Source organism: Salmo trutta, chromosome 18 (assembly GCF_901001165.1).
Source record: "Salmo trutta chromosome 18, fSalTru1.1, whole genome shotgun sequence".
NCBI lineage: Eukaryota > Metazoa > Chordata > Actinopteri > Salmoniformes > Salmonidae > Salmo > Salmo trutta.
This window is the reverse complement of record NC_042974.1, coordinates 2,295,700-2,320,848: the sequence shown is the minus strand read 5'-3', so window position 1 is coordinate 2,320,848 and position 25,149 is coordinate 2,295,700. Positions and strand designations below refer to the sequence as shown.

The 25,149-nt window shown below is 44.0% G+C and overlaps 1 protein-coding gene across 2 annotated transcripts in view; it reads left to right on the top strand.

Moving 5' to 3' along the window:
- Nucleotides 1-376: 376 nt before the first annotated feature.
- LOC115152738 (testican-2) overlaps nt 377-25,149 on the top strand; it is a 104,909-nt gene continuing 80,136 nt past the window's right edge. The window contains exon 1 of one of the 2 annotated variants that reach the window (XM_029697508.1): nt 377-885. In XM_029697508.1, the coding sequence (XP_029553368.1) occupies nt 697-885 (189 nt within the window). In that variant the 5' untranslated portion in view covers nt 377-696. The remainder of the gene's footprint in view (nt 886-25,149) is intronic. The other variant, XM_029697507.1, reaches the window with a different exon arrangement.

The window sequence follows — 25,149 nt, the reverse complement described above, 5'->3', positions numbered from 1 at the left end:
TTCTATCAGTTCTGTGACTGTGTGGTGGTACGACTCAATAATTCATACATTTCTATCAGTCCTGTGACTGTGTGGTGGTACGACTCAATAATTCATACATTTCTACCAGTCCTGTGACTGTGTGGTGGTACGACTCAATAATTCATACATTTCTATCAGTCCTGTGACTGTGTGGTGGTACGACTCAATAATTCATACATTTCTACCAGTTCTGTGACTGTGTGGTGGTACGACTCAATAATTCATCCATTTCTATCAGTTCTGTGACTGTGTGCTGGTACGACTCAATAATTCATACATTTCTATTTGGTAGACTAAAGACAAGTAGGCCAATAAGAAGAGGGATAAACACTTTAAAACATGTGTTAGTTGTTAATTAAGACGGAATAACCATCTGAAGTACAGTATTGTATGACAGTGTTGTATAATAGACTACTAAATGGAAGAGACAAATGCATTTTAGGCTATTGCTGGCTTCACTCATTCAATTAGAAACACGGTTTAGAATAACACCATTTCACTGGCGTCTCTCTCTCGTATTGATGCTCGTTCACTCTGCCCTGATCGCACTGCTGAAAGCAGGTCTATGAGAAACGCGTAGTCTATTCGTGTGGGCTGCCTGGCTACATCGCATCGTTAAAACCTTGCTTAGAGGACAGGAGAAGATATAGCGGCTACTAAAACAGCAACACAAATATGGTCGGGATGAGAGATGTGGTTTGCCTTCTGGTGCCAGCCGTCGTACTGTTCGGCACATCGATGCAGGTGGAAGTGAAAGCTGGGAAAGAGGGAGAAAAAGCAGGGAATTTCATGGAAGATAAGCAATGGCTCTCAACCATTTCTCAGTACAGCCGGAAGATCAAACACTGGAATCGCTTCAGAGACGTGAGTTGGCTATTTTAAATGAATCATATTGTTGTTGTTGAATGAAATAGAAAATATAGCGCTGTAGGCTAGTGATGTCCGCCACCGGGTGTAACCTGACGGTGATCCTACGCAGTAGCGGAGGTGATGTTTATATCCAGGTAATACAGCTCGTTGCGCGGCACAGTTCACTCGCTCTTGAATGCGCCTCATTAACATGCAAAGTAAACATGAATCCCATGCAAATTCACCTCATGAATAGAATTACAAAGGTCATAATAATACAGTTACTATAACAACGCTTCATTTTAAGGGGAATCTGCTGCTTTATATATATATAGTTCGTCATAAAATGTAGGCTATACCCAACATTGAGTTCATCTAAACCACTACGCTGGTTAATTTTATTTTATTTAACTAGGCAAGTCAGTTAAGAATAAATTCTTATTTACAATGACAGCCTAGGAGCAGCGTGTGTTAAATGCCTTGTTCACAAGAACAGATTTTTACCTTGTCTGCTCGGGGATTCGATCTTGCAAACTTCCGGTTACTAGTCCAACGCTCTAGCCGCCAGGCTACCCCGCCCTGTGTATAAGAAATGCTTTGGTTAGGCTCTAGGTTATGCACTTGTATGTTTTAACTTGATGGTTTATTATTCCAGACTTAATTGATTTCTAACATAATGTCATGTCGATATAAGCCGAGTCGTGTGTTACAGTAGTCAAGAGCCCCACTTAATTTTTCTTAAATAATGCCTACTCCTTCATTTCTGCACTAGTCTAAATCAATACACAGTTATTCAATGCACAGCCCTACACAATACAGTATTAGTTGTGTAGAAAAGGCCCACGGACACATTTGGACAGATATTCTCGTAATAGGCTTATTCTGAAGGACATAATACACTAGTCTATAGTTAACACAACACCAACGTCCATTGCAACGTTGACAGATGGGAGGTTGTTGATCCTGACACAAGTCATACAGTGGGGTTGCAATACAAAGTGCTTGATATAATGCCCAGTGTCATGGTTCATCTGCCTTGTCCTTTGTAAAGTGGAAAACGATTTACTCTGTGTGTGTGTGTGTGTGTGTGTGTGTGTGTGTGTTCCCTATATCTTGCACTACTTTTAACCAGTTAGTCATGGGTAACTTTGATTGATATTAAAACCAGACGTGGGTAACTTTGATTGATATTAAAACCAGGGCATTGGGTAGAGAATGTATTTGCTGGTCAATATTTATGTATCTGGTTGCCCGCTGCATATAAAATCTGCCTCTATAGCCGGAGACTGTTGAAGAAACACAAGAGGCAACACACTTTTTTCATTCTCTAAATCAGAATATTCTAGAGAAAGCAAGCTATGCCCTTGACTCACCCTGTGGACTTGCTGTCCGGTTGGTTATAAGCTGTAAGATCTGTTTATTTATTTATTGTTTTGTTTATTTATTTATTTGTTTGTTTATTTGTTTATTTATTTGAGAGAGACTCAATTCATTCTCTCCTGTCACGCTTCCAAACACAGCCAATCACAAGACAGGTAGAAGGCGATCCACTTGTGGGGCACAGTGGCACCAGACCAGACAGCGGGCAAAAGACTGTGTGTGTCAGTCTGTCTCTCTCTGTGTGTGTGTGTGTGTGTGTGTGCGTCACTGTTTGTACGGTGGAGACTGAGCTGAGAACTCCCCCTCAGTGCCAAGGACAGAAACACAACACATGGCTTCATCTCAATGCCAGGGAAGGATACTTAGGGCGCGTCCCAAATGGAACCCTATTCCCTACATACTTCCCTATGCAGGGCCTTCCCGAAATTATTCATACCGCTTGACTTATTTACAGCCTGAATTCAAAATGAATTAAATTGTTTATTTTCTTCCTATCACCCACCTACTGTACACACAATACCCCATAAAGACAAAGTGAAAACACGTTTTTAGAAATGTTTGCAAATTTATTGAAAATGAAGTACAGAAATATCTCATCAATCAATAAAGTGTATTTATAAAGCTCTTTTTACATCAGCCGATGTCACAAAGTGCTGTACAGAAACCCAGCCTAAAACCCCAAACAGCAAGCAATGCAGATGTAGAAGCACGGTGGCTAGGAAGAACTCTCTAGAAAGGCCAGAACCTAGGAAGAAACCTAGAGAGGAACCAGGCTATCATTTACATAATTATTCACACCCCTGAATCAAAACTTTACCGAAGCACATTTGGCAGCGAATACAGCTTTAGAGTCTTTCTGGGTAAGTCTCTAAGTGCTTTCCACACCTGGATTGTGCAACATTTGCCTATTATTCTTCTCGAAATTCTTCAAGCTCTGTCAAATTGGTTGTTGATCATTGCTAGACAACCATTTTCAGGTCTTGCCATAGATGTTCAAGTAGATTTAAGTCACAACTGTAACTCGGACACTCAGGAACATTCACTGTCTTCTTGGTAAGCAACTCCAGTGTAGATTTGACATTGTGTTTAATTTGTTGTCCTGCTGAAAGGTGAATTTGTCTCCCAGTGTCTGGTGGAAAGCAGACTGAACCAGGTTATCCTCTAGGATTTTGCCTGTGCTTAGCTCCATTCAGTGTATTTTTTATCCTGAAAAACTCCCCAATCCTTAACAATTACAAGCATACCCATAACATGATGCAGGTACCATTATGCTTGAAAATATGGAGAGTGGTACTAAGTAATCTGTTGTATTGGGTTTTCCCCAAAAACAACACTTTGTATTCAGGACAAAAAATGAATTGCTTTGCCACATTTGTTGCAGTATTACTTTAGTGCCTTGTTGCAAAACAGGATGCATGTTTTGGAATATTTTTATTCTGTACAGGCTTCCTTCGTTTTACTCTGTCATTTAGGTTAGTATTGTGGATTAACTACAATGTTGTTTATCCATCCTCAGTCTTCTCCTATCACAGCCATTAAACTCTGTAACAGTTTTAAAGTCACCATTTACCTCATGGTGAAATCCCTGAGCGGTTTCCTTCCTCTCCGGCAACTGAGTTAGGAAGGACGCCAGTATCCTTATAGTGACTGTGTGGTTGTTCTACTGGATATTATAGGTGAATGCACCAATTTGTAAGTCGCTCTGGATAAGAGCGTCTGCTAAATGACTTAAATGTAAATGTAAATGTATTGATACACCATCCAAAGTATAAATAATAACCACCGTGCTCAAAGGGATATTCAATGTCTGCTTTTTGAAATGTTTTACCCATCTACCAATAGGTCGCCTTCTTTGCCTTGTGTGTTGGTCAGCGATGGAAAAATCTCAATTGAATCCATTTTAAATTCAGGCTGTGACACAACAAAATGTGGAGAAAGTCAAAGGGGTGTGACTACTTCCTGGTGCCATTTGGGATGCAGACTTGATCTCAGTGGAAGGATACTTAGAATCTGTGGTTCTACAGCAGGGTCTTTACACACAGCTGATTCAAATAACCAACTCGTCATCAATCTTTGATTATTTGAACAAAAAGTTGTGCAACCAGGACCAAGTTTGTGAACCCTTGATCTACAGCATAGTGATGGCAGGGCGAGGTCAATTTTAGCCAAAGCTTTTATCCATTTTCTAATGGGTGGTGCCTGCATGAAATGAACCCAGTCTCCTGGCATTGCAAGCGCCAACGCCACCATTCTCTACCAACTGAGCCACAGAGGACTGCACTGAGATGCATCATCTAACTAAGAGATAATGAGCAGATTATCTCTAAACAGAAGTGAAAACAATGACGCCAACAGATGCTTGCATGGAAGATACAGAATCTGTCTGTCTGTCTGTCTGTCTGTCTCTGTCTGTCTGTCTGTCTGTCTGTCTGTCTGTCTGTCTGTCTGTCTGTCTGTCTGTCTGTCTGTCTGTCTGTCTGTCTGTCTGTCTGCCTGTCTGTCTGTCTGTGTATCCATCTATCTGTCTGTGTGTCTGTGCGTCTGTGTATCTGTATTTGTGTGTCTGTCTGTCTATCCATCTATCTGTCTGTATTTGTGTGTCTGTCTGTGTATCTGTATTTGTGTGTCTGTCTGTCTATCCATCTATCTGTCTGTATTTCTGCGTCTGTCTGTGTATCTGTATTTGTGTGTCTGTCTGTCTATCCATCTATCTGTGTGTGTGTCTACTGCACAGCAGGGTCTACTAAGGACTCATTATGAGTGCTGATGACGTTACAAGTCAACTTGTCATTACACTGACTCTGTGGAGATTTGAAATGTCAACATTTTCAGTCGCTACCGCAGCAGCTCTCAAATTGAAAAATACATCACTTAAAGTCATTCTCTGTAGTTGAATGTGCACACAGACACCATCATCTCCTCAAGTGCTGCGGCAAGAGACCGAATGCAGTGTGTGAGGATGGATGGCAACTGGATAGAGAGTTGAGCCTCCTTTTCCTATAGCCCATCATGAATTGCTATCCTAGACAATCTGGAAGCTAGTTAATATCCTCTTTTAGTATCCAGGCTGTATGACATCCAGCTGTGATTGGGAGTCCCACAGGGCGGCGTACAAGTTGCCCAGCGTCGTCCGGGTTTGGCCCATGTAGGCCATCATTGTAACATTTTGGGGCGGCAGGTAGCCTAGTGGCCAGTAACTAGTTGGACTAGTAACCAAAAGGTTGCTAGATCGAATCCCCGAGCTGACAAGGTAAAAATCTCTCATTCTGCCCCTGAACAAGGCAGGTAACCCACTGTTCCTAGGCCGTCATGGTAAATAAGAATTTGTTCTTAACTGACTTGCCCAGTTCAATAAAGGTTATTGTAAATAGTTAAAACAGACTAGAGCTTGAAGAATTGTGACTTTCTGCTTCCTACGTTCTTCCTGCTTCCCAGACCCACTTTAGTTAGAGGTACATTTACATTACATTTTAGTCATTTAGCAGACGCTCTTATCCAGAGCGATTTACAGCAGTACTTTCATTTCATGCATTTTTTTGTTTGTTTGTACTGTGTACAAAAAACTGTATGAGGTGCATCGCTTTCTTGGGCTTTAGATTAGATCCCATCTTGTGCTCAGTTAGAAGCCAACCTGGGCCCGTATTCATAAAGTGATCTTTAGATTAGATCCCATCTTGTGCTCAGTTAGAAGCCAACCAGGGCCCGTATTCATAAAGTGATCTTTAGATTAGATCCCATCTTGTGCTCAGTTAGAAACCAACCAGGGCCCGTATTCATAAAGTGATCTTTAGATTAGATCCCATCTTGTGCTCAGTTAGAAACCAACCTGGGCCCGTATTCATAAAGTGATCTTTAGATTAGATCCCATCTTGTGCTCAGTTAGAAGCCAACCTGGGCCCGTATTCATAAAGTGATCTTTAGATTAGATCCCATCTTGTGCTCAGTTAGAAGCCAACCAGGGCCCGTATTCATAAAGTGATCTTTAGATTAGATCCCATCTTGTGCTCAGTTAGAAACCAACCTGGGCCCGTATTCATAAAGTGATCTTTAGATTAGATCCCATCTTGTGCTCAGTTAGAAACCAACCTGGGCCCGTATTCATAAAGTGATCTTTAGATTAGATCCCATCTTGTGCTCAGTTAGAAACCAACCAGGGCCCGTATTCATAAAGTGATCTTTAGATTAGATCCCATCTTGTGCTCAGTTAGAAACCAACCTGGGCCCGTATTCATAAAGTGATCTTTAGATTAGATCCCATCTTGTGCTCAGTTAGAAACCAACCTGGGCCCGTATTCATAAAGTGATCTTTAGATTAGATCCCATCTTGTGCTCAGTTAGAAACCAACCTGGGCCCGTATTCATAAAGTGATCTTTAGATTAGATCCCATCTTGTGCTCAGTTAGAAACCAACCAGGGCCCGTATTCATAAAGTGATCTTTAGATTAGATCCCATCTTGTGCTCAGTTAGAAACCAACCTGGGCCCGTATTCATAAAGTGATCTTTAGATTAGATCCCATCTTGTGCTCAGTTAGAAACCAACCTGGGCCCGTATTCATAATGACTAAGGTCAGAACGTGACATCAGGTCCGTTCTCTCCATTTAATATTATTCATTATGATCTAAAAGGCCAAACTGATCCTAGACCAGCACTCCTACTCTAAGACGCTTTATGAATATGGGGTCCAGAACTGGTCACTGAGGACAGGACCCGGCGGATTGAGGGACAATGTTCTGCTGTTCACGACCAATAGACCCTCTCACCCCTCCTTTCTTCCTCCCACCCTCTCTCTCTTCCTCTCAACATTGGCATAGAAGGGGCTCATTAAAGAGCAAAGCAGTTCTCCCCAGAGCGAGCTGCACACACACACACACACACACACACACACACACACACACACACACACACACACACACACACACACACACACACACACACACACACACACACACACACACACACACACACACACACACACACACACACACACACACAGGGCTGCTGAAGATAGAACCTGTTATACAGAGACAGCTACATTTTAATGAGGGGAAATGACTACATCCTTCCCATTTAAATGGCTCCTCTGTCTGTCAGTTCTCCTTGGTTTGTATTACTACTGCAGAACCAAGTGGTGCGCAAGGAAGGATGGGTTATGGGTAGAATGGGTTATGGGTTACTTGGCACCTGCAGTGGCATCATTTAGTTACGTAACTGGTAGATTTAGAGGAGAGAGAGAGGGGGATAGAGAGAGAGGGGGGAGAGAGAGGGAGAGTAATGGGAGAAAGAGAGGAGAGAGAGAAATGGGGAGAGTAATGGGGGAGAGAGAGGAGAGGGAGAGATGGGAGAGTAATGGGAGAGAGGGGGGAGAGAGAGGTGAGAGAGAGAGGGGGGGAAGAGAGGGAGAGTAATGGGAGAGAGAGAGAGGGGGAGAGTAATGGGAGAGAGAGAGGAGAGGGAGAGATGGGGAGAGTAATGGGAGAGAGAGAGGAGAGGGAGAGATGGGGAGAGTAATGGGAGAGAGAGAGGAGAGGGAGAGAGGGGGAGAGTAATGGGAGAGAGAGAGGAGAGGGAGAGATGGGGAGAGTAATGGGAGAGAGAGAGGAGAGGGAGAGATGGGGAGAGTAATGGGAGAGAGAGAGGAGAGGGAAAGAAAGGGGCGAAAGAGAGGTGAGAGAGAGAGGGAGAGATGGGGAGAGTAATGGGAGAGAGGGGGGGAGAGAGGAGAGGGAGAGAGAGCTGGAGAGAGAGAGAGGGAGAGAGAGGGAGAGTAATGGGAGAGAGGGGGGGGAGAGAGGAGAGGGAGAGAGAGCTGGAGAGAGAGAGGGGGAAGAGAGGGAGAGTAATGGGAGAGAGAGAGAGGGGGAGAGAGAGGGGGGAGCTAGAGAGAGAGGAGAGAGAGACCACAACAAATAAATGAGCTGAGATTATGATTCACTAGCTAAGTCCCAGGGTCCGGTTATGATTCACTAGCTAAGTCCCAGGGTCCGGTTATGATTCACTAGCTAAGTCCCAGGGTCCGGTTATGATTCACTAGCTAAGTTCCAGGGTCTGGTTATGATTCACTAGCTAAGTCCCAGGGTCTGGTTATGATTCACTAGCTAAGTCCCAGGGTCCGGTTATGATTCACTAGCTAAGTCCCAGGGTCTGGTTATGATTCACTAGCTAAGTCCCAGGGTCTGGTTATGATTCACTAGCTAAGTCCCAGGGTCTGGTTATGATTCACTAGCTATGTCCCAGGGTCTGGTTATGATTCACTAGCTAAGTCCCAGGGTCTGGTTATGATTCACTAGCTAAGTTCCAGAGTCTGGTTATGATTCACTAGCTATGTCCCAGGGTCTGGTTATGATTCACTAGCTAAGTCCCAGGGTCTGGTTATGATTCACTAGCTAAGTCCCAGGGTCTGGTTATGATTCACTAGCTAAGTCCCAGGGTCCGGTTATGATTCACTAGCTAAGTTCCAGGGTCTGGTTATGATTCACTAGCTAAGTCCCAGAGTCTGGTTATGATTCACTAGCTAAGTCCCAGGGTCCGGTTATGATTCACTAGCTAAGTCCCAGGGTCCGGTTATGATTCACTAGCTAAGTTCCAGGGTCCGGTTATGATTCACTAGCTAAGTTCCAGGGTCTGGTTATGATTCACTAGCTAAGTTCCAGGGTCTGGTTATGATTCACTAGCTAAGTTCCAGGGTCTGGTTATGATTCATTAGCTAAGTTCCAGGGTCTGGTTATGATTCACTAGCTATGTCCCAGGGTCTGGTTATGATTCACTAGCTATGTCCCAGGGTCTGGTTATGATTCACTAGCTATATCCCAGGGTCTGGTTATGATTCACTAGCTAAGTCCCAGGGTCTGGTTATGATTCACTAGCTAAGTCCCAGGGTCCGGTTATGATTCACTAGCTAAGTTCCAGGGTCTGGTTATGATTCACTAGCTAAGTCCCAGAGTCTGGTTATGATTCACTAGCTAAGTCCCAGGGTCCGGTTATGATTCACTAGCTAAGTCCCAGGGTCCGGTTATGATTCACTAGCTAAGTTCCAGGATGATTCACTAGCTAAGTTCCAGGGTCTGGTTATGATTCACTAGCTAAGTTCCAGGGTCTGGTAATGATTCACTAGCTAAGTTCCAGGGTCTGGTTATGATTCATTAGCTAAGTTCCAGGGTCTGGTTATGATTCACTAGCTAAGTCCCAGGGTCCGGTTATGATTCACTAGCTAAGTCCCAGGGTCTGGTTATGATTCACTAGCTATGTCCCAGGGTCTGGTTATGATTCACTAGCTATGTCCCAGGGTCTGGTTATGATTCACTAGCTAAGTCCCAGGGTCTGTTCTGTTGTGCTGTTTTATGTTGCTGTTCTGCTGCTACTGTGGAAAGCAAAGCAAAGCTATCCTGCTGGATGGGTATTTATGCCTGCTGAGAGAGTAGAGCGCTAGAGGGGGGGACTGAGTTTTAACCCTTTAACTCTTAACACTGGAAGGAAACCTTATTATAACTGTAGACATGTTCTTCAGCCCAGAGGATGACTATTTTACAAATGTTCCAACTATTTCTATTTCCCAACAGCAGGAGTTGTTAATGGTTGTGATACAGTTGAAGTGGGAAGTTTACATACACTTAGGTCGGAGTCATTAAAACTCGTTTTTCAACCACTCCACAAATTTCTTGTTAACAAACTATAGTTTTGGCAAGTCGGTTAGGACATCTACTTTGTGCATGACATAAGTAATTTTTCCAACAATTGTTTACAGACAGATTATTTCAAAAATTCTATTTTTTTATATTTCACTGTATCACAATTCCAGTGGGTCAGAAGTTTACATACACTAAGTTGACTGTGCCTTTAAACAGCTTGGAAAATTCCAGAAAATTATGTCATGGCTTTAGAAGCTTCTGATAGGCTAATTGATACTATTTGAGTCATTTGGAAGTGTACCTGTATATGTATTTCAAGGCCTACCTTCAAACTCAGTGCCTCTTTGCTTGACATCATGGGAGAATCAAAAGAAATCAGCCAAGACCTCAGAAAAAAAATTGTAGACCTCCACAAGTCTGGTTCATCCTTGGGAGCAATTTCCAAATGCCTGAGGGTACCACGTTCATCTGTACAAACAATAGTACGCAAGTATAAACACCATGGGACCACGTAGCCGTCAAACTGCTCAGGAAGGAGATGCGTTCTGTCTCCTAGAGATGAACGTACTTTGGTGCGAAAAGTGCAAATCAATCTCAGAACAACAGCAAAGGACCTTGTGAAGATGCTGGAGGAAACGGGTACAAAAGTATCTACAGTGGGGAAAAAAAGTATTTGATCCCCTGCTGATTTTGTATGTTTGCCCACTGACAAAGAAAGGACCAGTCTATAATTTTAATGGTAGATTTATTTGAACAGTGAGAGACAGAATAACAACAAAAATATCCAGAAAACGCATGTCAAAAATGTTATAAATTGATTTGCATTTTAATGAGGGAAATAAGTATTTACAAAGCCCTGACCTCAATCCTATAGAACATTTGTGGGCAGAACCGAAAATGTGTGTGCAAGCAAGGAGGCCTACAAACCTGACTCAGTTACACCAGCTCTGTCAGGAGGAATGGGCCAAAATTCACCCAACTTATTGTGGGAAGCTTGTGGAAGGCTACCCGAAACGTTTGACCCAAGTTAAACAATTTAAAGGCAATGCTACCAAATACTAATTGAGTGTATGTAAACTCCTGACCCACTGGGAATGTGATGAAGAAATAAAAGCTCAAATAAATCATTCTCTCTACTATTATTCTGACATTTCACATTCTTAAAATAAAGTGGTGATCCTAACTGACCAAAGACAGGGAATTTTTAAAGGATTAAATGTCAGCAATTGTGAAAACTGAGTTTAAATGTATTTGGCTAACGTGTATGTAAACTTCCGACTTCAACTGTATATACTGTGTACTATACCTCAATATGTTTAGTAGAGGAGGCTGTGTGAATGGTTAATGGTTGTGATATATACTGTACCTCAATATGTTTAGTAGAGGAGGGAGGCTGTGTGTGTGAGTCTCCTGTATGGGGATAATGTGGACTGACTGCCTGACTGACTGACTGACTGACTGCCTGGATGGTTTGAATTCAGCTTTCAGAATACATTTTTGGGCTCACTATTTTCTTGTGAGTCGAGTCTTAAATGTCCAGCTGAATAATTCGTCTTTCCAAAATCTTCTTTCGGCCCCATCTCTAATGCATTATTTATCAAGACATCTGCCTGGAAGTTGGCTTTTCTCTGCTCCCCTGTTGAAGCTCCCCTGAAGCTCTCCTGAAGCTCCCCTGAAGCTCTCCTGAAGCTCCCCTGAAGCTCTCCTGAAGCTCCCCTGACTCTCTCCTGAAGCTCTCCTGAAGCTCCCCTGACTCTCTCCTGAAGCTCTCCTGAAGCTCCCCTGAAGCTCCCCTGAAGCTCTCCTGACTCTCTCCTGAAGCTCTCCTGAAGCTCCCCTGAAGCTCTCCTGAAGCTCCCCTGACTCTCTCCTGAAGCTCTCCTGTCTTTCAGTAGACATGATAATAGACCATGATGCATCTCTCCTGTCTTTCAGTAGACATGATAATAGACCATGATGCCTCTCTCCTGTCTTTCAGTGGACATGATAGTAGACCATGATGCATCTCTCCTGTCTTTCAGTGGACATGATAATAGACCATGATGCCTCTCTCCTGTCTTTCAGTGGACATGATAGTAGACCATGATGCATCTCTCCTGTCTTTCAGTAGACATGATAATAGACCATGATGCCTCTCTCCTGTCTTTCAGTAGACATGATAATAGACCATGATGCATCTCTCCTGTCTTTCAGTAGACATGATAATAGACCATGATGCATCTCTCCTGTCTTTCAGGGGACATGCTAATAGACCATGATGCCTCTCTCCTGTCTTTCAGTGGACATGATAATAGACCATGATGCCTCTCTCCTGTCTTTCAGTAGACATGATAATAGACCATGATGCCTCTCTCCTGTCTTTCAGTAGACATGATAATAGACCATGATGCATCTCTCCTGTCTTTCAAGGGACATGCTAATAGACCATGATGCCTCTCTCCTGTCTTTCAGGGGACATGATAATAGACCATGATGCATCTCTCCTGTCTTTCAGTAGACATGATAATAGACCATGATGCATCTCTCCTGTCTTTCAGTAGACATGATAATAGACCATGATGCATCTCTCCTGTCTTTCAAGGGACATGCTAATAGACCATGATGCCTCTCTCCTGTCTTTCAGGGGACATGATAATAGACCATGATGCATCTCTCCTGTCTTTCAGTAGACATGATAATAGACCATGATGCATCTCTCCTGTCTTTCAGGGGACATGATAATAGACCGTGATGCCTCTCATTTGTCTTTTAAAAGCTTTGTCTTCAATCTAACCTATTACCTATATAATACCCTATTCCCTACATAGTACCCTATTCCCTATATAATACCCTATTCCCTATATAGCACCCTATTCCCTATATAGCACCCTATTCCCTATATAATACCCTATTCCCTATATAGTACCCTATTCCCTATATAATACCCTATTCCCTATATAGTACCCTATTCCCTATATAATACCCTATTCCCTATATAATACCCTATTCCCTATATAGCACCCTATTCCCTATATAATACCCTATTCCCTATATAGTACCCTATTCCATATATAATACCCTATTCCCTATATATTACCCTATTCCCTGCATAGTACCCTATTCCCTATATAGTTCCTTATTCCCTATATAATACCCTATTCCCTATATAGCACCCTATTCTCTTATAATACCATATTCCCTATATAGCACCCTATATAGCACCCTATTCCCTATATAATACCCTATTCCCTATATAGCACCCTATTCTCTTATAATACCATATTCCCTATATAGCACCCTATTCCCTATATAGTACCCTATTCCCTATATAATACCCTATTCCCTATATAATACCCTATTCCCTATATAGCACCCTATTCCCTATATAGTACCCTATTCCCTATATAATACCCTATTCCCTATATAGCACCCTATTCCCTATATAGCACCCTATTCCCTATATAGTACCCTATTCCTTATATAATACCCTATTCCCTATATAGCACCCTATTCCCTATATAGCACCCTATTCCCTATATAGTACCCTATTCCTTATATAGTACCCTATTCCCTATGGGCCCTGGTCAAAAGTAGTGCACCATATAGTGAATATACTATTTGGGACATAGACTATGTGTTGAGTGGTGGTACGCCCAGGACAGGACTGAATCAATACTGCTCTTCTCTAATGAACAAAGTGACCTGGAAATGCACTGATTATGACTTGTTAATGGGAATTGATGGACTTAGTACAGGATATAGATTCACTAAAGATCTTCCTCTCTGAAAGACAGAGCATTACACTAGCAGGACAAGGGGAAATTAGACTGAACTGTTCTTCTCTGGAAAATAGATGTTGTTACTAGTGGAATGCACAGTGTTACTACACAGTCAGAAGATCCATTTGACTCTGATTAATATTAAACAAAGAAACGTTGACTTGGAGTCAGGTGATTATCAGGCCTCATCATATGGATTGACCCTTATATCTGTCTATGTCATTATCTGTCTATGTAATTATCTGTCTATGTCATTATCTGTCTATGTAATTATCTGTCTATGTAATTATCTGTCTATGTAATTATCTGTCTATGTCATTATCTGTCTATGTCATTATCTGTCTATGTCATTATCTTCTGTCTAATTATCTGTCTATGTAATTATCTGTCTATGTCATTATCTGTCTATGTCATTATCTGTCTATGTCATTATCTTCTGTCTAATTATCTGTCTATGTAATTATCTGTCTATGTAATTATCTTCTGTCTAATTATCTGTCTATGCAATTATCTGTCTATGTAATTATCTGTCTATGTAATTTTCTGTCTATGTAATTATCTGTCTATATAATTATCTGTCTATATAATTATCAGTCTATATAATTATCTGTCTATATAATTATCTGTCTATGTCATTATCTGTCTATGTAATTATCTGTCTATGTAATTATCTGTCTATATAATTATCTGTCTATATAATTATCTGTCTATATAATTATCTGTCTATGTCATTACCTGTCTATATAATTATCTGTCTATGTAATTATCTGTCTATGTAATTATCTGTCTATGTAATTATCTGTCTATATAATTATCTGTCTATGTAATTATCTGTCTATGTAATTATCTGTCTATGTAATTATCTGTCTATGTAATTATCTGTCTATGTAATTATCTGTCTATATAATTATCTGTCTATGTAATTATCTGTCTATGTAATTATCTGTCTATGTAATTATCTGTCTATGTAATTATCTGTCTATATAATTATCTGTCTATGTAATTATCAGTCTATATAATTATCAGTCTATATAATTATCAGTCTATATAATTATCTGTCTATATAATTATCTGTCTATGTAATTATCTGTCTATGTAATTATCTGTCTATGTAATTATCTGTCTATATAATTATCTGTCTATGTAATTATCTGTCTATGTAATTATCTGTCTATGTAATTATTTGTCTATGTAATTATCAGTCTATATAATTATCAGTCTATATAATTATCTGTCTATGTAATTATCTGTCTATGTAATTATCTGTCTATGTAATTATCTGTCTATGTAATTATCTGTCTATATAATTATCAGTCTATATAATTATCTGTCTATATAATTATCTGTCTATGTAATTATCTGTCTATGTAATTATCTGTCTATGTAATTATCTGTCTATGTGCAGGAGAAAACGCATCACACTGAGTGACAGTCTACTGTTGTCCTGCCGTTCGTTCTCCGTTGGTTCTCCGTTGGTTCTCCGTTGGTTCTCCGTTGGTTCTCCGTTCGTTCTCCGTTCGTTCTCCGTTGTTTCTCCGTTGGCTCGGCGCGGTGTGTTTTAGGACCACCCACAGGTGGTGTCATTGACTGCTGACGTTGTCACACGTTTCATCATGTAGAATCAGTTTGCCCTCTGTTCAGAGATGCTAAGTACTATCAGCTGTCAAACGCTACGGTGTGTCCGTGCCTTACCTGTCTATCTGTAATGACCTGTGTTGCTCCCCAAGACAGACACAGGGCTGAAATCCCACAATGTCATTAGACCAGGGGTGAATGTGTTAACAGCTGCTGTACACCTGGTACAGTAACATCTTAACATCTCCAAGCTAAGGGACTCTGTTGTTCTGTGTGTCTGGTATTGCTTTCTATCTATCCATACCACTCTAGGGTCTCTGCTAGCAAACACATCCTGACACACGCACACGCGCACACGCACACGCACACGCACACACACACACACACACACAAAAAACACACACACATAAACACACACACACAAAAACACACACACACAAACAGTACCATTGGAGGATAACTGAGTTAATCAAAGTGATGATTCTATCCTGTTGTAACAGCCTTTATATCCAGCCACAGTCACAGGAGGGTTTGCACGGTTGTGTGTGTGTGTGTGTGTGTGTGTGTGTGTGTGTGTGTGTGTGTGTGTGTGTGTGTGTGTGTGTCAGTGGTGGTTAGTGTACCTGCGTGTTTGTGTTTGTGTACCTGTGTGTGTGTATGTGTTTGTGTACCTGTGTGTGTGTGTTTGTGTACCTGTGTGTGTATTTGTGTGTGTGTGTGTGTGTGTGTGTGTGTGTGTGTGTGTGTGTGTGTGTGTGTGTGTGTGTGTGTGTGTGTGTGTGTGTGTGTGTGGGTGTTTAGCTGCAACAACTGAAACAACTAAAAGGCTAAATGACTTTTGACAGTGTGTCCTCAGGACTCCATTGTATTATCATAGTGAATTATTTATGGCTCAGCTGCTCTGAACACTTGGCCATGGTAAATGGAGGTCGCACCCTTCCCTTATAGACTCTGTGACTGCATCCCAAATGGCTCCCTATTCCCTATGTAGTGTACTACTTTTGACCAGGGCCCATACGGCTCTCTGCACTATATAGGGCAGTGGTTCCCCAACTCCAGTCCTCCAGTCCTCCAGTCCTCCAGTCCCCCAGTCCTCCAGTCCTCCAGTCCTCCAGTCCTCCAGTCAGTCCTCCAGTCCTCTAGTCCTCCAGTTCTCCAGTCCTCCAGTCAGTCCTCCAGTCCTCTAGTCCTCCAGTCAGTTCTCCAGTCCTCCAGTCCCCCAGTCCCCCAGTCCTCCAGTCCTCCAGTCCTCCAGTCCCCCAGTCCTCCAGTCCTCCAGTCCTCCAGTCCTCCAGTCCCCCAGTCCTCCAGTCCTCCAGTCCCCCAGTCCTCCAGTCCTCCAGTCCTCCAGTCCCCCAGTCCTCCAGTCCTCCAGTCCCCCAGTCCTCCAGTCCTCCAGTCCTCCAGTCCCCCAGTCCTCCAGTCCTCCAGTCCTCCAGTCCTCCAGTCCCCCAGTCCTCCAGTCCTCCAGTCCCCCAGTCCTCCAGTCCTCCAGTCCCCCAGTCCTCCAGTCCTCTAGTCCCCCAGTCCCCCAGTCCTCCAGTCCCCCAGTCCTCCAGTCCTCCAGTCCCCCAGTCCTCCAGTCCTCCAGTCCTCCAGTCCTCCAGTCCTCCCAACAGCTTGTGTTGTTGTTGTAGCTCCGGACAAAATACCACCTTATTCAACTTGTCAAGGGCTTAATGATTAGCTGAAAAGTTTAGTCAGGTTTGTGTGTTCAGGGCCGCAAGAAAAAAAGGTACTTTTGGGGGGGGGGGGGGTTACTGGAGGACCGGAGTTGGGAAACACTGATATAGTGTCACAACACCTACGGAGGGTGGCACCCCTCCTCGCCCGGGCGGCGCTCGGCGGTCGTCATCGCCGGCCTACTAGCTGCCACTGATCTCTGTTTCACGTTCTGTTAGTTAGGCCTAGGTTAGTTCCGCACCTGTTTTGTATTAGTTGTTAGTGGGGAGGGGTATTTAGGCTAGCTAGTTAGGTTTGTGGGTTGTGAGGGATTGTTTGTTGTCAGGGTTACGCTGCTGATCATCAAATCAAATCAAATCAAATTTATTTATATAGCCCTTCGTACATCAGCTGAAATCTCAAAGTGCTGTACAGAAACCCAGCCTAAAACCCCAAACAGCAAGCAATGCATGTGAAAGAAGCACGGTGGCTGGGAAAAACTCCCTAGGAAAAACTCCTGAGAAAGGCCAAAAACCTAGGAAGAAACCTAGAGAGGAACCAGGCTATGAGGGGTGGCCAGTCCTCTTCTGGCTGTGCCGGGTGGATATTATAACAGAACATGGTCAAGATGTTAAAATGTTCGTAAATGACCAGCATGGTCAAATAATAATAATCATAGTAATTGTCGAGGGTGCAACAAGCACGTCCGGTGAACAGGTCAGGGTTCCGTAGCCGCAGGCAGAACAGTTGAAACTGGAGCAGCAGCATGGCCAGGTGGACTGGGGACAGCAAGGAGTCATCATGCCAGGTAGTCCTAGGGCTCAGGTCCTCCGAGAGAAAGAAAGAAAGAAAGAAAGAAAGAAAGAGAGAATTAGAGAGAGCATATTTACATTCACACAGGACACCGGATAAGACAAGAGAATACTCCAGATGTAACAGACTGACCCTAGCCCCCCGACACATAAACTACTGCAGCATAAATACTGGAGGCTGAGACAGGAGGGATCAGAAGACACTGTGGCCCCATCCGATGATACCCCCGGACAGGGCCAAACAGGCAGGATATAACCCCACCCACTTTGCCAAAGCACAGCCCCCACACCACTAGAGGGATATCTACAACCACCAACTTACCGTCCGAAGACAAGGCCGAGTATAGCCCACAAAGATGTCCGCCACGGCACAACCCAAGGGGGGGGCGCCAACCCAGACAGGAAGACCACGTCAGTGGCTCAACCTACTCAAGTGACGCACCCCTCCCATGGACGGCATGGAAGAACACCAGTAAGTCAGTGACTCAGCCCCTGTAAAAGGGTTAGAGGCAGAGAATCCCAGTGGGAAGAGGGGAACCGACAAGGCAGAGACAGCAAGGGCGGTTCGTTGCTCCAGCCTTTCCGTTCACCTTCACACTCCTGGGCCAGACTATACTTAATCATAGGACCTACTGAAGAGATAAGTCTTCAGTAAAGACTTAAAGGTTGAGACTGAGTCTGCGTCTCTCACATGGGTAGGCAGACCATTCCATAAAAATGGAGCTCTATAGGAGAAAGCCCTACCTCCAGCCGTTTGCTTAGAAATTCTAGGGACAATTAGGAGGCCTGCGTCTTGTGACCGTAGCGTACGTGTAGGTATGTACGGCAGGACCAAATCGGAAAGATAGGTAGGAGCAAGCCCATGTAATGCTTTGTAGGTTAGCAGTAAAACCTTGAAATCAGCCCTTGCCTTAACAGGAAGCCAGTGTAGGGAAGCTAGCACTGGAGTAATATGATCAAATTTTTTGGTTCTAGTCAGGATTCTAGCAGCCGTATTTAGCACTAACTGAAGTTTGTTTAGTGCTTTATCCGGGTAGCCGGAAAGTAGAGCATTGCAGTAGTCGAGCCTAGAAGTAACAAAAGCATGGATTAATTTTTCTGCGTCATTTTTGGACAGAAAGTTTCTGATTTTTGCAATGTTACGTAGATGGAAAAAAGCTGTCCTTGAAGCAGTCTTGATATGTTCTTCAAAAGAGAGATCAGGGTCCAGAGTAACGCCGAGGTCCTTCACAGTTTTATTTGAGACGACTGTACAACCATCCAGATTAATTGTCAGATTCAACAGAAGATCTCTTTGTTTCTTGGGACCTAGGACAAGCATCTCTGTTTTGTCCGAGTTTAAAAGTAGAAAATTTGCAGCCATCCACTTCCTTATGTCTGAAACACAGGCTTCTAGCGAGAGCAATTTTGGGGCTTCACCATGTTTCATTGAAATGTACAGCTGTGTGTCGTCCGCATAGCAGTGAAATTTAACATTATGTTTTCGAATGACATCCCCAAGAGGTAAAATATATAGTGAAAACAATAGTGGTCCTAGAACGGAACCTTGAGGAACACCGAAATTTACAATTGATTTGTCAGAGGACGAACCATTCAGAGACAAACTGATATCTTTCCGACAGATAAGATCTAAACCAGGCCAGAACTTGTCCATGTAGACCAATTTGGGTTTCCAATCTCTCCAAAAGAATGTGGTGATCGATGGTATCAAAAGCGGCACTAAGATCTAGGAGCATGAGGACAGATGCAGAGCCTCGGTCTGACGTCATTAAAAGGTCATTTACCACCTTCACAAGTGCAGTCTCAGTGCTATGATGGGGTCTAAAACCAGACTGAAGCGTTTCGTATACATTGTTTGTCTTCAGGAAGGCAGTGAGTTGCTGCGCAACAACTTTTTCTAAAATTTTTGAGAGGAATGGAAGATTTGATATAGGCCGATAGTTTTTTATAATTTCTGGGTCAAGATTCGGCTTTTTCAAGAGAGGCTTTATTACTGCCACTTTTAGTGAGCTTGGTACACATCCGGTGGATAGAGAGCCGTTTATTATGTTCAACATAGGAGGGCCAAGCACAGGAAGCAGCTCTTTCAGTAGTTTAGTTGGAATAGGGTCCAGTATGCAGCTTGAGGGTTTGGAGGCCATGATTATTTTCATCATTGTGTCAAGAGATATAGTACTAAAACACTTTAGTATCTCCCTTGAGCCAAGGTCCTGGCAGAGTTGTGCAGACTCTGGACAATGAAGCCCTGGAGGAATACCCAGATTTAAAGAGGAGTCCGTAATTTGCTTTCTAATGATCATGATCTTTTCCTCAAAAAAGTTCATAAATTTATTACTGCTGAAGTGAAAGCCATCCTCCATTTGCGAATGCTGCTTTTTAGTTAGCTTTGCGACAGTGTCAAAAAGAAATTTCGGATTGTTCTTATTTTCCTCAATTAAGTTGGAAAAATAGGATGATCGTGCAGCAGTGAGGGCTCTTCGATACTGCACGGTACTGTCTTTCCAAGCTAGTCGGAAGACTTCCAGTTTAGTGTGGCGCCATTTCCGTTCCAATTTTCTGGAAGCTTGCTTCAGAGCTCGTGTATTTTCTGTATACCAGGGAGCTAGTTTCTTATGACAGATGTTTTTAATTTTTAGGGGTGCAACTGCATCTAGGGTATTGCGCAAGGTTGAATTGAGTTCCTCGGTTAGGTGGTTAACTGATTCTTGTCCTCTGACGTCCTTGGGTAGGCAGAGGGAGTCTGGAAGGGCATCAAGGAATCTTTGGGTTGTCTGAGAATTTATAGCACGACTTTTAATCTTCCTTGGTTGGGGTCTGAGCAGATTATTTGTTGCAATTGTAAACGCAATAAAATGGTGGTCCGATAATCCAGGATTATGAGGAAAAACATTAAGATCCACAACATTTATTCCATGGGACAAAACTAGGTCCAGAGTATGACTGTGGCAGTGAGTAGGTCCAGAGACATGTTGGACAAAACCCACTGAGTCGATGATGGCTCCGAAAGCCTTTTGGAGTGGGTCTGTGGACTTTTCCATGTGAATGTTAAAGTCACCAAAAATTAGAATATTATCAGCTATGACTACAAGATCCGATAGGAATTCAGGGAACTCAGTAAGGAACACTGCATATGGCCCAGGAGGCCTGTAAACAGTAGCTATAAAAAGTGATTGAGTAGGCTGCATAGATTTCATGACTAGAAGCTCAAAAGACGAAAACGTCATTGTTTTTTTTTTTGTAAATTGAAATTTGCTATCGTAAATGTTAGCAACACCTCCGCCTTTGCCGGATGCACGGGGGGTTTGGTCACTAGTGTAACCAGGGGGTGAGGCCTCATTTAACACAGTAAATTCATCAGGCTTAAGCCATGTTTCAGTCAGGCCAATCACATCAAGATTATGATCAGTGATTAGTTCATTGACTATAACTGCCTTGGAAGTGAGGGATCTAACATTAAGTAACCCAATTTTGAGATGTGAAGTATCACAATCTCTTTCAATAATGGCAGGAATGGAGGAGGTCTTTATACTAGTAAGATTACTGAAGCGAACACCGCCATTTTTAATTTTGCCCAACCAAGATCGAGGCACAGACACGGTCTCAATGGGGAAAGCTGAGCTGACTACGCTAACTGTGCTAGTGGCAGACTCCACTAAGCTGGCAGGCTGGCTAACAGCCTGTTGCCTGGCCTGCACCCTATTGGGGGACTGGGGGACTGGAGGACTGGATGAGGGTTTGTGTTTTTCTTCTGGAGGAATTATATTTGGGCTGCGTCCCTGGTTTTCTTTAGTAGAGGGTGGTGCCTTTTATTTTGCACACCCTGCACTCCGTTCTTGTTATTTTTCCGTGAGAATATTTATTAAAGTTTATTCCCGGAATCATCTGTCTCCTGCGCCTGACTCCACCTCTCCTGATTCCTCAAGCCACCCATTGTGACATATAGGGAATAGGGTGTTATTTGGAACACCGGGTAGACCGGACCAGTCAAACGTTTGGACACACCTAGTCATTCAAGGGTTTATTCTTTATTTGTACTATTTTCTACATTGTAGAATCATAGTGAAGACACTGTCTATGTAGGACACTGTCTATGTAATTATCTGTCTATGTCATTATCTGTCTATGTCATTATCTGTCTATGTCATTATCTTCTGTCTAATTATCTGTCTATGTAATTATCTGTCTATGTAATTATCTTCTGTCTAATTATCTGTCTATGTAATTATCTGTCTATGTAATTATCTGTCTATATAATATTATCATAGTGAATTATTTATGGCTCAGCTGCTCTGAACACTTGGCCATGGTAAATGGAGGTCGCACCCTTCCCTTATAGACTCTGTGACTGCATCCCAAATGGCTCCCTATTCCCTATGTAGTGTACTACTTTTGACCAGGGCCCATACGGCTCTCTGTACTATATAGGGCAGTGGTTCCCCAACTCCAGTCCTCCAGTCCTCCAGTCCCCCAGTCCTCCAGTCCTCCAGTCCTCCAGTCCTCCAGTCAGTCCTCCAGTCCTCTAGTCCTCCAGTTCTCCAGTCCTCCAGTCAGTCCTCCAGTCCTCTAGTCCTCCAGTCAGTTCTCCAGTCCTCCAGTCCCCCAGTCCCCCAGTCCTCCAGTCCTCCAGTCCTCCAGTCCCCCAGTCCTCCAGTCCTCCAGTCCTCCAGTCCTCCAGTCCTCCAGTCCCCCAGTCCTCCAGTCCTCCAGTCCCCCAGTCCTCCAGTCCTCCAGTCCTCCAGTCCCCCAGTCCTCCAGTCCTCCAGTCCTCCAGTCCCCCAGTCCCCCAGTCCCCCAGTCCCCCAGTCCTCCAGTCCTCCAGTCCTCCAGTCCTCCAGTCCCCCAGTCCTCCAGTCCTCCAGTCCCCCAGTCCTCCAGTCCTCCAGTCCTCCAGTCCTCCAGTCCCCCAGTCCTCCAGTCCTCTAGTCCCCCAGTCCCCCAGTCCCCCAGTCCTCCAGTCCTCCAGTCCCCCAGTCCTCCAGTCCTCCAGTCCTCCAGTCCTCCAGTCCTCCCAACAGCTTGTGTTGTTGTTGTAGCTCCGGACAAAATACCACCTTATTCAACTTGTCAAGGGCTTAATGATTAGCTGAAAAGTTTAGTCAGGTTTGTGTGTTCAGGGCCGCAAGAAAAAAAGGTACTTTTGGGGGGGGGGGGGGGGGGGGTTACTGGAGGACCGGAGTTGGGAAACACTGATATAGTGTCACAACACCTACGGAGGGTGGCACCCCTCCTCGCCCGGGCGGCGCTCGGCGGTCGTCATCGCCGGCCTACTAGCTGCCACTGATCTCTGTTTCACGTTCTGTTAGTTAGGCCTAGGTTAGTTCCGCACCTGTTTTGTATTAGTTGTTAGTGGGGAGGGGTATTTAGGCTAGCTAGTTAGGTTTGTGGGTTGTGAGGGATTGTTTGTTGTCAGGGTTACGCTGCTGATGAGGGTTTGTGTTTTTCTTCTGGAGGAATTATATTTGGGCTGCGTCCCTGGTTTTCTTTAGTAGAGGGTGGTGCCTTTTATTTTGCACACCCTGCACTCCGTTCTTGTTATTTTTCCGTGAGAATATTTATTAAAGTTTATTCCCGGAATCATCTGTCTCCTGCGCCTGACTCCACCTCTCCTGATTCCTCAAGCCACCCATTGTGACATATAGGGAATAGGGTGTTATTTGGAACACCGGGTAGACCGGACCAGTCAAACGTTTGGACACACCTAGTCATTCAAGGGTTTATTCTTTATTTGTACTATTTTCTACATTGTAGAATCATAGTGAAGACATCAACACGTGTGGCTACTTCGAAGAATCTAAAATATATTGATTTGTTTAAATGATTTTTTGGTTACAACGTGATTCAATATGTGCTTTTTCATAGTTTTGATGTCTTCACTATTATTCTACAATGTAGAAAATAGTACAAATAAAGAAAAACCCTTGAATGAGTCGGTGTGTCCAAACTTGTTCCTGGTACTGTACTGTATGTATGGAACAATGGGTTCAACATGCCTGGCTTTGTTCCACCTTTAGTTATAGTAAACATGATATGTTATATGGCTTCGAAGGCAGCAGTTGACGGAGGACACTGGGGGGTTTCTGCTTCCCTTTAGGACACTGGGGGGTTTCTGCTTCCCTTTAGGACACTGGGGGGTTTCTGCTGGCCTTTAGGACACTGGGGGGTTTCTGCTTCCCTTTAGGACACTGGGGGTTTCTGCTGGCCTTTAGGACACTGGGGGTTTTCTGCTTCCCTTTAGGACACTGGGGGGTTTCTGCTGGCCTTTAGGACACTGGGGGTTTTCTGCTTCCCTTTAGGACACTGGGGGTTTCTGCTTCCCTTTAGGACACTGGGGGGTTTCTGCTTCCCTTTAGGATACTGGGGGGTTTCTGCTTCCCTTTAGGACACTGGGGGGTTTCTGCTTCCCTTTAGGATACTGGGGGGTTTCTGCTTCCCTTTAGGATACTGGGGGGTTTCTGCTTCCCTTTAGGATACTGGGGGGTTTCTGCTTCCCTTTAGGATACTGGGGGGTTTCTGCTTCCCTTTAGGATACTGGGGGGTTTCTGCTTCCCTTCAGGGCACTGGGGGGTTTCTGCTTCCCTTTAGGACACTGGAGGTTTCTGCTGGCCTTTAGGACACTGGGGGTTTCTGCTGGCCTTTAGGACACTGGGGGGTTTCTGCTTCCCTTTAGGACACTGAGGGGTTTCTGCTGGCCTTTAGGACACTGGGGGGTTTCTGCTGGCCTTTAGGACACTGGGGGGTTTCTGCTTCCCTTTAGGACACTGGGGGGTTTCTGCTTCCCTTTAGGACACTGGGGGGTTTCTGCTTCCCTTTAGGACACTGGGGGGGTTTCTGCTTCCCTTTAGGACACTGGGGGGTTTCTGCTTCCCTTTAGGACACTGGGGGGTTTCTGCTTCCCTTTAGGACACTGGGGGTTTTCTGTTTCCTTTTAGGACACTGGGGGGTTTCTGCTTCCCTTTAGGACACTGGGGGGTTTCTGCTTCCCTTTAGGACACTGGGAGTTTCTGCTTCCCTTTAGGACACTGGGGGGTTTCTGCTTCCCTTTAGGACACTGGGGGGTTTCTGCTGGCCTTTAGGACACTGGGGGTTTCTGCTGGCCTTTAGGACACTGGGGGTTTCTGCTGGCCTTTAGGACACTGGGGGTTTTCTGCTGGCCTTTAGGACACTGGGGGTTTCTGCTGGCCTTTAGGACACTGGGGGGGGTTTCTGCTTCCTTTTAGGACACTGGGGGGTTTCTGCTTCCCTTTAGGACACTGGGGGGTTTCTGCTGGCTTTTAGGACACTGGGGGTTTCTGCTTCCCTTCAGGACATTGGGGGTTTCTGCTGGCCTTTAGGACACTGGGGGGTGTTTATGCTTCCTTTTAGGACACTGGGGGTTTCTGCTTCCCTTTAGGACACTGGGGGGTTTCTGCTTCCCTTTAGGACACTGGGGGGTTTCTGCTGGCCTTTAGGACACTGGGGGTTTCTG